The 17,561-nt window shown below is 35.3% G+C and overlaps 1 protein-coding gene across 8 annotated transcripts in view; it reads left to right on the forward strand.

The window, feature by feature from the left end:
- The first annotated feature begins 1,806 nt into the window (after positions 1-1,806).
- Positions 1,807-17,561, forward strand: part of LRRIQ1 (leucine rich repeats and IQ motif containing 1) — a 297,962-nt gene continuing 282,207 nt past the window's right edge. For 5 of the 8 annotated variants that reach the window (XR_012482648.1, XM_074270901.1, XM_074270905.1 and 2 more), the window contains exons 1-3: positions 1,807-1,984; positions 9,797-9,932; positions 11,590-11,716. Coding sequence is in view for 7 of the 8 variants with exons in the window: in XM_074270901.1 (XP_074127002.1) it covers positions 1,938-1,984; positions 9,797-9,932; positions 11,590-11,716 (310 nt within the window). In the remaining variant the exon portion in view is untranslated. The other 3 variants (XM_074270902.1, XM_074270903.1, XM_074270904.1) reach the window with 3 other exon arrangements.

Genomic DNA, 17,561 nt, shown 5'->3' on the forward strand with positions numbered 1-17,561 from the left:
ATAGAAGTTATCAAGGATAGGAAATGAGATATACAGAAACACTACTACAAGGTTTAGGAGTAGAATTTACTAGGGGAAAAAAAGTGCTAGTAATCATTTATCTCAGACAAAGTAAAACTTAAAGATTCAATCCAGAGAGAAATCTACATTATATATCAGCTATATTATTAGTTTTAGATGCATGTCTACTTATGAGTAAATGTGTGTGTATATATATATGTCCTGAGTATATGTGGATATATATTCATGTAGGTCTGCATATGTGTATATAGACATATGCATATGGGTGTGTGTGTGAATGTATGTATATAAATGTATGTCTCTCTCTCTATGTATATATAAATTTATTTGTGCTTAACATAGCCTGCTTGGGAGGATGAAAGGGGAAAAAAGAATAAAGCAAACTGTGCTCAGAAGAGGACAAAATAATTTTTAATTTAATAATAAAAATAGATAAAGCATTTATTTAAGTACTTTGTATTATCTCATTTTATGCACACAATCAATCAACACATTAAGTGCCTATGCTATTCTTTGGTTTAGGGCGTCCAAGCTATATAAAGAATAAATAGGAAATATTTAACAGCAGTAAGATACTAAATCAAGGATTGGGGAAGGCTTCCAGCAAAAGGCAGGATTTTGTTTGATATTTAATAGAATGCAAAAACTCTGGTAGGTAGGTGCTGTTGTTATCTCCATTTTACAGATGAGGAAACTGAGGCACAGAGGTGTTGAGACCTGCCCAAGGGTCACACAAGAGGAAAAAGTCTAGCGTGCTCTATTCACTGTGGCACCTAGTCTAACGGCTGTGCTTCAAATTAGAGCAACCATTCTGTAAAGCAATTTGGAATTAGACAAATAAAAATGCTTAAAATTTCAATTGGTTCTTACTCTGTAAACTGTACTTCTGATTATACTCAGTGATGTATATACTTCAAGGAGCTTATCAACTAAAAAAAAAGGCACTCTCTCTCTCTCATTCTTCTTCCTTTATTCACTTATTTATGCTTGTTTTTAAAAAATACACTTAATGTTAATTTATTTAAATTCCTTTAAAAACAAATTCATTTTCATCTTTTAAAACGTATTATTTTTCAAAAAACAATTTAGCATTTACTTTTTTTTTTTTTCTTTTCTGAGGCTGGGGTTAAGTGACTTGCCCAGGGTCACACAGTTAGGAAGTGTTAAGTGTCTGAGATCAAATTTGAACTCGGGTCCTCCTGAATTCAAGGCTGGTGCTCCACCCACCGAGCCACCAAGCTGCCCCTGACATTTACTTTTAAAGCTAAATTATTATTTTATTAAAATTTATATTTTAAAACAAATGTATTTTTTCTTTAAAATGAATCTATGAATTCATATTTTTAAAGTTATTTATTTTATTCAAAAATTATTTGTTTTAAAAATAGTTTTAATATATACTCCTTAAAATAAATTTTTTTCAAATAGATTCTTTTCTTTAAAATTTAAAATTTAATTCTTTTAAAAATATGCCTTCACGTATTAAAGATTAACATGTATTTTCTATTTCCTAAAATAATTTATTTACTTAAAGAAGAGTTTATTTGATGCTTTCGCAGAAAGTTTATTTTTTCATTAAAAAAATAATTTTTATTATTTTTTCAATGTCAAGACCGAATTTCCTCCCTCCCTCCCTCTCTGCGCGCCCCTCCCCCATTCAGTGAAAAAGCAAATTCCATGATAACTACTACACATGTGAAGTCATACAAAACAAATTTCATTCTGAAAGGATGTTGGGGGAGGGAGGAGCCCACCTTTGTTTCTGCCTTTGGGTGGCATCTCAGAGGCTCCCATCCCAATCCCAAATCATCCCTCCAAAAACGTTTTACAAAACAAAAGCGAATTCGATTTATTTTGAACCCCTGCAGCTCCCGTCGTCCAAGTCCCGCCCAGGTCGTCCGAGGTTGGTCGTTGGCATGGTTACGCTTTGTTTGGAGGCAATGGACCCGCTCTTTCAGAGGAGGTAAAAACTTAGGCAGCAGCCGAAGGTTCGAGGAAACCTGGGTGGCCCGGGTCCCCTGGGGCCGCTCCGGTGGGGTTCCTGGAAGTGGGTGGGCCGAGAAGGAGACGGTGCTGGGAGCGGAGACCGACCCTCCCTCAGAGTGGAAGCCCCCGAGTCCCCCGTGGAGCGAGGCCCATCCGTGGGAGGGGGAGGGGAAAAGAAAGGAATCCTAACTTGTCTCCACAGCCTCTGTGTGGAGCAAGCTGCCTGCACAGGTAGTGAGCTCCCCATCACTGGAGGTGTTCAAGCAGAGGCTGGACAGCCAATTATCGGGTATGTTACTAGGTGGGGTTCTGGTTCAGGCGCCGCTTGGATTGGAGGAAGGCCCTCACCTTCAACCTCCTCCCTTCCACGTGGGATGAAAAATGTTACACATTGGATTTTTGAGCTCCAGGGTTTTAACCGTAATTCTTGAGGCAAGTATCAAGAGGCAAAGTATCTATAATAAATCTAGAGTAAGAGATGTGAGAAGATTTTTCTGGGCCTCAGTTTCCTCATCTGCAAAAAGATAGGGGTGTTCTATCTTTTCCAATTCTGTAATTTTTATAATTCTCTCTTAGGTGAAAATAAACATGATAATCCCCTTTTCAGGAAAAAACCCCTTGAATATAGAGTAAATATTTGGGTATGATCTCAGGATTCTAGGAAGCCTATTTATTTAGATACCTCTGTTTTTAGCTTAGCTGATGCTCAAAACTGTAAAACAGATTTATTTAGGGGGCTAATGATTTTCAAATGAAGAGATTGGATTCAACGAAGGTGCCTTCCAGCCTAAAAATCTGGGATTTTATATGATCTTTTGACTTTGCTGTTAACACTGACATTTGTTATTTGTGCCTTAGAATGAATAAACTTATTCAAAGTTTGACATTCAAATGTCAAACCGAGACATTTGAAATGAATTGTTCAAGATCACAAAAGTGCAATTTCATCCCCTGAAAGCAGTCATCAGAGAAATCAGATGTGGCAAGGGCTCTTTCTTCCCCTTTAGGAGAAAAGTAAGGAAACTTGGATAGCTGATCATTTTCATTGTTCCAGTTTTGACCTTAGAACAAGAGGTCAATTTGGAGAGGTGGAGTATAGTCACCCTTGAATAAGAGAGCCATATTCCCTCTTGCTTCTTCTCCACTCTACAGCCTCTATAAAGATTCAGCAGCAATGCCTTCTTGTATCTTCTTTTTGGTGATAAGTTTATTTATTATCATTTCATAGCTTTTACTTTCAATTCATAGAAGCATCATTTTAGTTCTGGGTAGGATTTTATTTTATTTTATTTTTTAATTAAAGCTTTTTATTTACAAAATATATGCATGGGTAATTTTTCAACACTGACCCTTGCAAAACCTTCTGTTCCAAATTTTTTCCTTCTTCCACCTCCTTCCCTAGATGGCAGGTAATCCAAAACGTGTTAAATATGTTAAAATATATGTTAAATCCAATATATGTAGGCATATTTATACAGTTATGTTGCTGTGCAAGAAAAATCAGATCATGAAGGAAGAAAGAAAACGAAATGCAAGCAAACAGTAACAGAATGCTATGTTGTGATCCACACTCTGTTCCCATAGTTCTCTCTCTAGGTGTAGATGGCTCTCACTGAACAATTGGAACTGGTTTGAATCATTTCATTGTTGAAGAGACCATGTCCATCAGAATTAATCATCATATAGTCTTATTGTTGCCGTGTGTAATGATCTCCTGGTTCTGTTCATTTCATTTAGCATCAGTTCATGTTAGTAAATCTCTCCATGCTTCTCTGAAATCATCCTGGTGGAGTTTCTTACAGAACAATAATATTCCATAACATTCCTATATATAATTTATTCAGCCATTCTCCATTTGATGGACATCCACTCAGTTTCCAATTTCTTGCCACTACATACAAAAAGGTTTGTCACAAACATTTTAGAACATGTGGGTCCCTTTCCCTCTTTTAAGATCTCTTTGGAATATAGGCCCAATAGAAACATTGCTGGGTTAAAAGGTACACACAGTTTGGCCACTTTTTGAGCAATGTTCCAAATTGCTCTCCAGAATAGCTAGATCTGTTCACAACTCTACCAACAATGTATCAGTGTCTCTGGGTAGGATTTTAGAGACCATCTATTCCATGTTCTCATTTTACAGATGAGGGTACTGTAATGGGAACAGGTGAGGTGTCTGACTTTCTAGGGTTACAGATGTAGTAAATAGTAGAGCAGGATACGAAACTCAGGTTCTCTGACTTATACTGTAGTCTCTTTTCTGTTGTACCATTTAGTTTCTCTGTTATTCTTTCCATTCGTATAGAAATACTCATGACACTTATGGAGAACTTTAGAATTTGAAAAGCACTTTGAATACATTTGAACCTCATAACAATCTTCTGAGGTAGGTCGATTACTTTATAATTCAGAGAACTGAGTCAGAAATTAAGTGGCTTATCCAGATCTTATAAGTGTCTGGAGCATTTTGTCTGGTGTGGCAATGGATTGCTCCCAGTCTTAAGTCATTATGTATATTGTTTTCCAGAAGGAAGAAAAAATACAGAAGTTGGGAGGAAAAGCAAATTTTTTTTCTCCCTTTTAATTTTGCCTGTAAAATTTGTAACTTCTTCCTTTCTTGATTTTTCTCTGACCTGTTCCTTGGTAACAAATAAAAACAAGGCTTTTTCTCCCTTAATTTTCTATCTCTTCCACAGATACTTTCTGTGGCATCATCTAGGCAGCATGCTAACTCTTGGCCAGAATAGAAAAGTAACTTAGAGGAGGTCCCTTGCTCTTGAGTATAGTACGTGGAAAGTAATGAGTCATTAATTCCTGGGACTTTGCCACAAGTAATTACTTTCCCCTTCTGTCTTCTCAAGTGCTTCTTTTCAATTTTAGCTTTTGTCTGGTAGTGATTCTTTTGGGGTCATGGCTCATATCTTCCAGCAATGATAGAGGGAGGAAAGAAAGAAGAAGGGGTACTAGTGGTAGAAATGGCTTTACCTTTATTTTATCCCAATCTCCTCCACATCTTTTCATACATCCAGGTACATGACAATAATAATATAGTGTCTCGAGATACCTCATATTTTGAAATAGTTAATTATAAGTTGACATAAATTAATGTGTAATTTGTCTTCTTGAGAGTAAACTCAAAGACTTTAAAAAGTGTTATCATTGAATTATTTTTCTTATGGTAAATCTTTATAATAATTCTACATTTTCAAGAAAAAAATGGGTTCTGTTTCTGAAATAAATGCTATTCTTATAGTAACATGATGTTTGTTTTGGGACTCAACAAATATTTCTGTATTCCCTGGTTCTCTTTGTTCATTGATTATTGAAATGTCTTAGTACCTTAGTGGTGCTTGATGTAATGCTAAAATTTTTTTACTATCTCCCTACCCTTATTTCTTTTTAAGACAGAGAGAGAGAGAGAGAGAGAGAGAGAGAGAGAGAGAGAGAGAGAGAGAGAGAGAGAGAGAGAGAGAGAGAGAGAAAGAGAAGAAGAAGAGAACAGAGGAGAGGAGAGAGACAGAGAGATAGGAAGAGGAAGAGAAGAGGAGGAAGAGGATAAAGAGGAGAGGAGAGGAAGGAAGAGAGAGAGGAGAGGAGACAGAGAGAGAGACAAAAGAGGAGAGGAAAGATAGATAGAGAAGAAAAGGAGGGAGAGAGGAAGAGGGGGAGAGAGAAAGAAGGAGGGAAGTAGGGGGAAGGAGAGAGGAGAGACAAACACAGAGAGAAAGAGGAGGAGGTGGGGGGGGAGACTGAAGCAGTTGGGGGCCCTTGTCCTAGTTCTTTATAACATCACTATCCCTAGTTCCAGTAAAAATCTAGAATATATAATCTAGAATACACTCAGATGATCAAGACTATAAAATTCATGTCCTTCACTTGTTGACCACCTCCTCCTATTATTCATGGGCTAACTTTTGTCTCCTCAATTGTAGTTCCCCCACTTTTAAGACTCATAGGATTCAAGTTCAGTAGTTATGGTTACATTCTAATGGAGGAAACAAGAAGGAAGAAAGAGGAGGGACAAAAGAGAGAAGGAAGAAATGAGAGATGAAAAGAAAGGAAGCAAGCATGCATCTATTAAGCCTCTACTATTTGCTAGGCTATCTGCTAAGAATTTTAGGAATATTATTTCATTTGATCCTCACATAATCCTGTGAAGTAGATACTATTATCCTCATTTTAGTTTAGAAAAGTGAAGCATAAAGATTTAATGATTTAACCAGGGTCACACATCTAATAGGTAGCTAAAACCAAATTCTGAACTCAGGTCTACCTGATTCCAGATCTAGTGCTCTTGTCCACTATATTATTTAGTTATTTATGCTGTCTATTAACCTGTGTGTGTGTGTGTATAGGTATACACATACACATTTTCAGTATAAATGTTAACAATACAAATATGTAAGTGTGGGTATATGTATGTGTATATATAAATAAATAGTTTTGAGAGGCAGGGCACTAGTATTTAGAAGGGAAGAAAAGGCTTCAAACAGAAGGTAGTGCTTGAGCTTTATCTTAGAGGAAAGAAAGTAAGACTTACATAAGGAGACAGTGCTTCTGAGGGGGGGGTGAATTCTTGAGAAACATGAAGTCAGTTTGCCTGAAATACAGAAATCTTTGCATTTATTTTTTGTAATCACTATGTAACTTGTTTTCTTAATTCTGCTTTACTTTATATCACTCTGTCGCCCATTGTTGTCACTATAATCACTTTTTGTAAGCTAGTAACATTTCTGTTATTGCTCCATGATTTATTAACATAATCAAATAGCATAGGAAATTCAAAGAATTAATAGAACAGTGTTTCAAATTACAGACCACAATAATACTGCAGCTTGGACTCTATTTTCCTTTTATCCCTCCTTACAATAATTCAAAGGAAAGGTATTGGTCAGTTTTAAAACCAGCAGAAAGAGGAGAAACTATGAACTATAATCTTCTTTGTTCACCTTTTAAGCAGCTGCTGGGTTTGCTCCCATTTGAATTAAACTTTTGGTCTTTGATGTTTTTTGCTTCCTTCATCTTTTGTCCACACGAACTCCACTCTGGTCTATGCTGCTCATCTCTCAGTTTATCCCAGGAAGGGATACTTAGAAATACTTCTGGATACATTGTCTGTACACTGTCTCCAGCTACATTCTAGGAAAGGTACTCAACCCATGAAATTTTTTTGCCCTCCAAGGGCAAAGGAAACCAGAACCCTGGGAAAATGCGTATCCAGAGACATTCATTCACTCATCTGAATCTCTTTGATTCTATTACCCTGTTCCTTCTGGTGTAATTTGAGTTATGATTGTGTTGAGCCCTCTTTTCTTTTAAATCGAAGTCAAAAGGATTTCAGTATCTTAGCTTTAGAAGTGACTGCAAATACCATCCAGTCTGATGTGTCAAACACAAGATCCACTAGTAACATGCTGCCTGAAGAACAACCCAGTGTGGCCCAAATCAGATTTATACAAAACTGGAAAATAGTCAATAAAATAATTGAAAGTACCACTAAACATAAATAGTTACAAATATGTGGTTTTCTAAATATATTCAGAAGGGATCCTTCTATACAATTTAGTAGCCTGTTTATATTTGAATTTAACGCCACTGAGTGAATACAATCCAAATCAGAATTTTAATTCTTCCTATAACTTAACAAATAGTCATTCAGGTTTCACTTGAAGAACTCCAGTTAGAGGCAGCTCCAATTGTGGAAATTGCTTCCTATTCTATGTGTTCCCTTCTGGGTTCATGGAATAGCAGAATATTAGACAGATGAATGAACTTGGATTTAGGAGACCTTAAGTTGAATACTTCCCCGGGCATTACTAGCCCAAATCTAGTAATCTCTTAGAGAGATTACTCTCTCTAAGATTCTTTTTCTGTAAAATAGAGATAATCATATTTGTTCAATCTGTATTATAGGTTCTTTTGTGAGAAAAACACTGAGGAAACTATGACACTTCATTTAAGAAGCTTTATCAATCTTAAATGTTTGCTATCCTCATTATTTGGGGTTTTCTATTTTGGTTTGGTTTTGACTTAGAGTATGACTTCATTGATATATAGAGGGATTTCCATTGTGGAAACAATGGAAGCCCCCCATTAATGCAAAAAGGCAACTTTATAAAGATAATAATAATCCCTGTCATATGACAGCTTTTCATCTATTTGGAGGAAACTAGTAATTAGCCTTCAAAAATAGAGTATGCAGTCTTTATAGGGGGTCTTATAAGTTTTAGGGGGGTTAACTGAAGAAATTATTGAATGTAAAATTGCACCTGAGATTACACTATTAGTAAGTAGTGGAACTAGGATTTAAACCCTTAACAGGGAACCTTCGCACTGTACCATATTGTCTCTTACTCCTTTAACTTCTCCTTAGATAATGGAAGCAAAGTAGAATTGTTGGAATTGTAGCATTTAATAAAGCTAAAATAGGATTTAAAGCTCTCTAGTCTTCTAAACTAACCCTTTTTACAGATGAGCAAACATAGGCCAGGAGAGGTTCACTGATTTATCAAGTGTCACCCAGCTAGCATGCATAGAAACAACCCTTGAACCCCCAAGCATTTAATTTGAGATTTTTCAGTAACTGAATAGCATCTCTCAATGGTTTTTTACCCTTACTATTTTTTCCCTGAAGCAATTGAGGTTAAGTGACTTGCCCAAGGTTACATAGTTAGGAAGTATTAAGTGTCTGAGGCCAGATTTCAATTCAGGTCCTCCTGACTTCAAGGCTGGTGCTCTATCCACTGCCCCAGCCAGCTGCTCTCCTCCCTGCTAGTTTTAAAATTTTATTCATAAATCTTTTATGTACATGTATATTCATATGCATTCACTCCTGTGTATATATGCATGGTATGCATATATGTGCATAATGCAATCCATATATGTGCACACACATGTTAATATATGTACATCATGTGCATCTAACACGGCTATACATGTATGTGAAATATACCACAAATACATATGGCATGCCTGTATGAATATATACCTACATACATACACATGTGAGTGTATGTGTATGGGTACAATCTGTCTAACCCTTCATGACCTCATGTGTTCTTAGCAAACATACTGCAGTGGCTTGCCATTTCCTTCTCTAGTGGATTAATGTAAAACGAGGTCAAGTGATTTGCCTACTTACCCAGCTAGGGAGTATCTGAGGCCAGATTTTAATTCAGGAGGAAAATGAGTCTTCCCCAGTATAGGCCCAGCACTCTATTCGTTGCACCATCCATCTGCTATGATATTCATATTTGCATACAATACATACACTTAAACACCTTCATATGTTTATAACACAGACATTCTATGCCTGTTTTATAGTTTTGTACTTTTATATTCCAGGATCTGCTTTTTGTTGGTGTGACTATTCCCTCCAATAATCCCCCTAGTCTTAGTAGATGATCCCAAAGAATTTATCTGAGAAATTCATCTGCCTGAAGCAAAGCTGGAGATGAGCTTCTATGGCTTAGCTAGACTGGTCTTTGGACAATTCAGATATGTTCCTGGATCCACATTCAGAGCTTTTCCACATTGGTAGAACTTTCACTAGTTTGTCTTACTTGACCGTTAGAACTTTTGAGGATTTGGATAAACCTATACATTTTTAAGACATTTCAGAACATGATTTTAATGGGAGAGGCAAGTGTATTATACCTAGTATCACATAGAGTATGCCAGAAAGATTTGAAACCAATATGTTTAACCATGGATACATTTAAGTCTAGACAGATTTCACTGTCATTGGTCCTCTGTTTTTGTTTTCATGATTTTACCTTTTATTATAAAGGATGTGGGATGACAAAGATACCGAAGCAGAACTGGAAAAAGAAATACAAGCTGAATTGGATAATATGAGCGTTTCATCTTTGGAAATAAGTGATGAGACAGACTCACCATCTGAAGTTGGTAGTGAGAGTGATCCAGTAAGTGTGTAGCTTTTAAGTTTCATTAATCTTTTGAGTTTTTTACATTTCCATTATGTTATGCTTTTTAGAATATAACTGTGGACACTATTAGACTGGAAAAGACCCCAGAAACTCATCCAATCCAATCTTATTTTATGAAAGATCTGAAACCCTACAGGGGAGTGAATTGCCAAAGTCAAGGACATACAAGTGATATAAAATAATAGAGCCAGGCTTTGAGCTAGCTCCAAATAGACAGTTCTTTTGATTACATTCATTCTTAAAATATCATTGCCATTTAGGAAATATATTAGAGAATAGCCTCTGCCCAAATTCTGTTTGATGTGGCCCACAAATGACCATGAGTTTTCAAAAGCTCTGGCAGATTCTACCAAACTGAAAACATTAAAAATATTGACAGAAAGGATCATTATATTTGTTTTATGAAGACTACCTAACTGAATTCTGACAGAATACTTAAAAGGATAACTACTAGGTAATGTTTTTCTTTTGGTCACAGGGAAGACCATTTACTAAGTGCTGGAAGGATTGTGGTCTATGTTAATAGAGGGAAATTACATGTATCTGAATAACAGATCTTTTGTGGGCAGATCTTTTTGTGGTTTTAAAAGCCACGCAGAGGAGTTTGTACTTTTTCTTAGAGGTAATTGGAGCCATTGGAGCTTCTTGAGCTGGGAAGTGATGAAACCAAGAAACCCAAGTGTTGTTGATGATATGAACTTTGGGACTATGAATGGTGAGAATGGGGATATATTTTAAAAATAGTGAGGACATGGAAATAACCAGACTTGACAAATCTTTGGATGTTTGGATCAGAAAGAAGGAAGAAAGGAAGTCATCTAGAGATAAATAACATACCCATCTTATATAGAATTCCAATAAATTTCAAATATTCTGTGATAGATTATTACAGTTTCACTCTTTTCAATTTTTACATAATACAAGGAATACTGGATTGTGAATATATTTCAGTAGGTATAGAAAAGGGTTTATATAAAATATGTTCTCTAAGTTTTGGAATAGTAAATATTGAAACTATGGGGTGAATACTTATAGGAGTTGCATATATAATGCACATATAATATTCAATCTTTCAGCAATTCAATTAAAACTCTGTGGGTGAATTTTGAAGGCCACGCTACTACTCTGTACTTGTAAATTGTTCCTTTGTGTGTGGACATTTCTGAGAATGAGGCATAACAGGAAAAAAAAAAAAAGAGGGTGGTGGATGGGGTAGGGATCTCCAAAGACAATTCCATAGAAATTTGTCAGAAGAAGAAACTCACATTTGGAACTTTAGAAGCTTTAATTCTATGAGGGACACAGAGGCTAAAAGAAGAAATAATTTATACTGAAAATGGGGATAAATTAAATTGCATGTAATTGGTTTGTACAAATGTTTAGTAAACATATTAGAGAATATTGGCTGCCCAAATTCTGTTTTTCAAATTTTCTGTTTGCAGAAATATAGAAACTTCTAGAAATGAAAAATAAATGCATAAATAAAACTTTTGCTCTCTATAAACCCTCATTTCATATTTATCACGAAGAGTAATTTCATGAAGAATTTTTCCATAAAATTGAGAGAATCGAAAGAGGCAGTGAATGTTCATCACATAGTTTTACTAAGAAACACTTTTTGATTTTATTTTAGTATTTTCATTTTCAGGGAGAAGAAGACTTGCCTGAATCAGTTCTTTACTGTATTAATATCATAAAGAATCGGAGTAAAAATGCTGAAAATCTTGTTCTCCAAGACTTAGAAGATACTGAAATTTCAGGTAAGCAAGAGATTTCACCTAAATATTAAATGATTTCCCTCCATTCCCTTTACCTTCCTCTTCCCCAAGACAACAAACAGTCTGATATAGGTTATACATGTACTAGATATGCAGTTTTATAGTCCTTTGGGTGTAATTCCAAATTGTTTTCCAGAATGGCTGGATCATTTTACTACTCCATCAAGAATGCATTAGTGCAAGGAAGCAGTCTTTCAGAGAAGATAAGACAACCTGAGATTAAGAGTGCATCTAGATGAATTCACATTGGCAAGAAAGCATCATGAAATTTCATATGAGATTGTAGTGAAAGAGGATTAAGTGCAGGAAGATGTCCTTGTGGTTTGAGATAGAAGGAAAGGAAAAAAGAGGGAATGAATGGCCACTCCAGTGATTCTTCTCAGTGAAAGCTACCTAGACATAGAAACTAAGCCAGGGCGGGGACTCAGAACCAGATTTACTCACTTCATCTCACACCACCTGGGTGGCAGGCTCTCCTCCTTCATTTCTCCATTGAGATCAAGGCCCATCTGAGCCAGAGACAGATTCAAAAAAGGGACTGAGAGACAGATTCATTCCATCATCCACCTTTGTGGTGGCTGGAGGTTGAAGCCTGAAGTCCAAGTCTAGGACTCGGAGAGATTCATTTCATCTTCATCAGCCTCATGGTGGCAGGGGCTGGCCTCCTGCACTTCCCCCACTGGGACCAAGGCTGGTTGGCCTAGGCCCCAGGCAAGGAAACTAGATGGTGAAGGAGATAATAGAGGATTTGGACTTAACACTTGTCTATTCTTGTGGTCATTAATCTGCTGAATGGATGACTGCTCCAGAGACCACCAGAAAACCAAACAAGAACACTATATTTTGGTGTCCGAATGTGGAACTAAGGACTTTACATCTGTGACCCAGGGAAATAAGAGGTGGGGCCCAGCTCCGGGGCCCCAGGTGGGGCATGATGCAACCGAGGTTACACCCAGAGAGTCTTCAGAAATTCAATATTAAGACATGATCAATCAGCCAAAAAGCAATCTGATGGAAGAAAAGGATTACATGATCAATTAGCCAAAAATCAATCTGATGGAAGAAAGGGATTATATGATCTATCCACCAAGAAGCAATCAGATGGGAAAAAGAGATTGCAATTAGGGAAAATAGAGTTGTATGCAGCAGGAACTACTGAGATATCCCCTGGAGAGGTGAAATCTGTTCCTGTCTGGCCTCCAAGCAAGTAGGCTTGATCCTTTCAACTCCTGAGAGTGCTTATAAAACAATGTTCATCTATACACTGATATGGGAAACTGGGGAATGTGTAACTAATATCCCAGTCACTAATACAGAGAGAAAACCAACTGAGAATATTACATGAGGTCATTTTTCCCTTTGCTTTATCTGAGATTAGGATTGCTCCCTCTCCTTTTTTTCTTTTAACTTCAGCTGAAGCATAATATATTCTGCTCCAGCCCCTTACCTTTACTTTGTGTGTATCTTTCTGTTTCAAGAACGTTTCTTAGGACATGGTGTAGGATTCTGAGTTTTGCTCTCTGCTATCCCATTTCCCCCCCTTTTTAATGGTATTTTATTATTCCAAATACATTCAAAGATTGTTTTCAATATTTACCTTTGCAAAATTTTCTGTTCCAAATTTTCCTCTCTCTCTTTAACCTGCCCCTTCTCAAGACAGAAAGCAATTTAATATAGGTTAAACATGTGCAATTCTTCTAAACTTATTTCCATATTCATTTTGCAATACAAAAAATATAAGATCGAAAGGGAAAAAATACAATAAAAGAAAAAAAAAAAACAAGCAAGCAAATAACAACAAAAGGTGAAAATACTGTGCTTTGGTCCACATTCAGTCTCCATAGTTATGTGGATGTGTATGTTATTTTCCCATTTTCCCATCACAAGTCTATTAGAATTGCCTTGATTCACCTCACTGTTGAGAAGAGCTAAGTCCATCACAGTTGATCATCATATAATCTTGTTTCTGATTATATGATCAGGATTATCTCCTGATAATGCTCACTTCCTTCAGCATCAGTTCATGTAAGTTTTTCCAAACCTTTCTGAAATTAATCTCATCATTTCTTACAAAATAATAATATTCCTTTACATTCATATTTCATAATTTTTCCATTCCCCAACTGAGAATTATCCTCTCAATTTTCAGTTCCTTGCCACTACAAAAAGGGCTGCTACAAACATTTTTGTGTATGTAGATCCTTTTCCCTCTTTTATGATCTCTTTGGGATACAGATCTAGTAGAGACACTATTGGATCAAAGGATATACACAGTTTTATTGCCTTTTGGGCACAGTTCCATATTACTCTCCAGAATGGTTAAATCACTTCACAACTCCATCAACTATGCATTAATGTCCCAGTTTTCCCACATCCTTTCTAACATTCACCATTATCTTTTCTTGTCATCTTAGCCAATCTGAAAGGTGTGAAGTAATATTTCAGATTTGTTTTAATTTGTATTTCTCTAATCAATAGTGATTTATAGCATTTTTTCACATGACTAGAAATGTCTTTAATTTTTTTGTCTGAAAAGTGTCTGTTCATATTCTTTAACTATCAATTGAACAATGGTCTGTATTATATTTGAGTCAATTCTCTATATATTTTATAAATGAGGCCTTTATCAGAAACATTGGCTGTAGATTTTTTCTTCAGCTTTCTGCCTTCTAATCTTGGCTGCATTGATTTTGTTTATGTAAAGGCTTTTTAAATTTAATGGAATCAAAATTATCCATTTTGCATTTCATAATGCTCTTTAGTTCTTCTTTGGCCATGCATTCCTCTCTTTTCCACATAGTTGAGAGATATACTATCCTTTGTTCTCCTAATTATTTGCTTATATTATCATCCTTTATGTCTAAATCATGAACACATTTCAAACTTATCTTAGTATAGGCTGGTCAATGACTAGTTTCTAGTTTTTTCAGCATTTTTTCTAATTTCTTCAATTGCTTTTTTTTTTTTTTTTTTTGTCTTATCGCTAAAGCTAACATTTCTAGTATAATATTTAATAATAGTGATAATGAACCACCTTGTTTCACTTGTATTGAGAATACTTCTAGTTTCTCCCCATTACATATAATGCTTGCTGATGTTTTTAGATAGATGCTACTTATCATTTTAAGGACAACTGCATTTATTCCTATGCTCTCTAGTGTTTTAAATAGGAATTTGTGCTGCATTTTGTTGAATGCTTTCTCTGTATCTATTTAAATTATCATATAATTTCTGGTAGTTTGGTTATTGATATAGTCAATTATAGTGATAGTTTTTCAGTATATCTTCCATTTAGTTTTGGTCTGTTATCCTGGTGATAAGTTACTGTAATCTCTTTGCTAATACTTTATTCAAGATTTTTGCATCAATATTCATTAGGGAAATCCGTCTATAATTTTCTTTCTCTGTTTTGGCCCTTTCTAGTATAGTTATCAGTAGCATATGTATATTACAAAACGAATTTGCCAGAATTCCTTCTTCCCCTATTTTTCCAAATAGTTTGTGTATTATTGAAATTGTTCTTTCAATGTTTGGTAGAATTCACTTGTAAATTCATCTGTCCCTGGAGATTTTTTCTTAAGGAGTTCATTAATGGCTAATTGATTTCTTTTTATTTCCTCATCTGTTAATCTGGGCAATCTGTATTTTTGTAAATATTCATTCATTTCATCTAGATTATCAGCTTTATTGGCATACAGTTAGGCAAATAGCTCTTAATTATTGCTTTAATTTTCTCTTTGTTGGTGGTAAGTTGACCCTTTTCATTTTTATACAGTTAATTTGGTTTTCTTCTTAACTATTTCTAAACAAATTAACCAAAGATTTACTGTTTTGTTGTTTTTTTCATAAAACCCACTCTTAGTTTTGTTAGTTTAATAATTTTCTTTTAATTTTACTAAACTCTCCTTTGATTTTCAGAATTTCTAATTTGACCTTTAATTGGGGGTTTTTAATTTGTTCTTTTTTTAGCATTTTTTTTCCTGAGATAATTGGGGTTAAGTGGCTTGCCTGGGGTCACATAGCTAGGAAATGTTTAGTGTCTGAGACCTGATTTGAATTCAGGTCTTTCTGACTTCAGGGATGGTGCTCTATCCACTATACCACCTAGCTGCCCCCTCTAGCATTTTTAGTTGCATGCCCAGATCATTGATCTACTCTTTTTCTATTTTCTTTATCTAAAGATATAAAATTTCCCCTAAGAACTTCTTTGGCTGCATCCCATACATTTTGGTATGTTGTCTCATTTTTGTCATTCTCTGGGGTGAAAATATCAATTATTTTTATGATTTGTTGTTGACCCACTCATTCTTTAAGATTAAATCATTTAGTTTTCAATTAATTTTTGGTTTATTGGCTCTTTATTAGGCAATTTTTATTGCATCATGATCAGAAAAGTATACATTTACTATCTCTGCCTTTCTGCATTTGATTGTGAGGTTTTATGTACATGCTATGCTCCATGTAGATTTCTCCAAAGGTTTATTTATCATACCTAACTTTTCTAAAATTCCATTCACTTCCTTAATGTCTTTCTTGTTTATTTTGTGGTTAGATTTCTCTCACAAGTATAGTTTTGCTATTCTTGCAACTCACTTAGCTTCTCCTCTATGAATTTGGATGCTCACTACTTGGTATTGATATTACTTCATTATATATTGTACTTTTTAGCAAGCTGTGATTTCCTTCCTTATCTCTTTTAATTAGATTTATTTTTCTTTTCCTTGATCTGAGATCAGGATCTGTACCTCTACTTTTTAATTTTTTTTTTTTTTAATTTCAGCTGAAGCAATATACTTTGCTCCAGCCTTTTATTTTAACTCTGTATGTATCTCTGTGTTTCTTGTAGACAACTTATTGTAGAATTCTGGTTTTTATTCTATTTTGTTATCTGCTTCTGTTTTATGGGAGAGTTCATGCCATTCACATTCATAATTAAGATTATTAACTCTGTATTTCTTGCCATCCTATATTTCCCAAGTTATACTTTTTCCTCTTCTTTTAGCCTTTCCCTCCTTACCAGTATTTTACTTCTGATCACCACCTCCCTTAATCTTCCCTCTCTTTTTTCATCTCCCCCTTCTTATCCCTTTACCCTTTTACTTCTGCCCTCCCTTCTATTAGCCTGCCTCTTTCCTTTCTCCTTTGTCCTCTTACTTCCCTGTAGTTTGAGACAGATTTCTTTCTATACCAAACTTAAGTATGTATGTTATTCCCTCTTTGAGCCAATTTCAATGAGAATATGGTTCAAACAAAGCTTATGCTCCCCCCCCCTTATTTCCCTCAATTGTAATTGATCTTTTCTGCCTTTTCATGTGATATAATTTACCCCATTTACCACTCCTTTCATCTTCTCTGAGTACTCTTTTTTCCACCCCTAATTTCTTTTTTATATCATCACATTAAAATCAACTTATACCTATATCCTCTAAGTATACCCTTCTAACTGCCTTGATAAACAAAGATAGTTTTCAAGACTTATACATGTATACATACAAATATACATATATATATATATATATATTTAAAATATGTAGAGATGTAAATATTTTAACCTTTAAAAAGCATAGTTTCTCCCCCCATTCCATTTACCTTTTTATGCTTTTCTTGAGTCTTGAATTTGAAGATCAGCTCTGGTCTTTCCATCAGAAATGATTGAAATTCTCCTATTTCATTGAATGTCCATCTTTTTCCCTGAAAGAGTTTCATATCCCCCTGTGAGGATTCACCTGAAGGCATTTTGCCTTTGCTTCACTCTTCTGGATCTTCCCAATCTCCATTGTAGCTGTCTGTGATTAGAGTTTTCTTTTCAGATCGTTTTAAAGGTTAA

This window comes from Sminthopsis crassicaudata, chromosome 5, assembly GCF_048593235.1.
Source record: "Sminthopsis crassicaudata isolate SCR6 chromosome 5, ASM4859323v1, whole genome shotgun sequence".
In the NCBI taxonomy this organism is placed as follows: domain Eukaryota; kingdom Metazoa; phylum Chordata; class Mammalia; order Dasyuromorphia; family Dasyuridae; genus Sminthopsis; species Sminthopsis crassicaudata.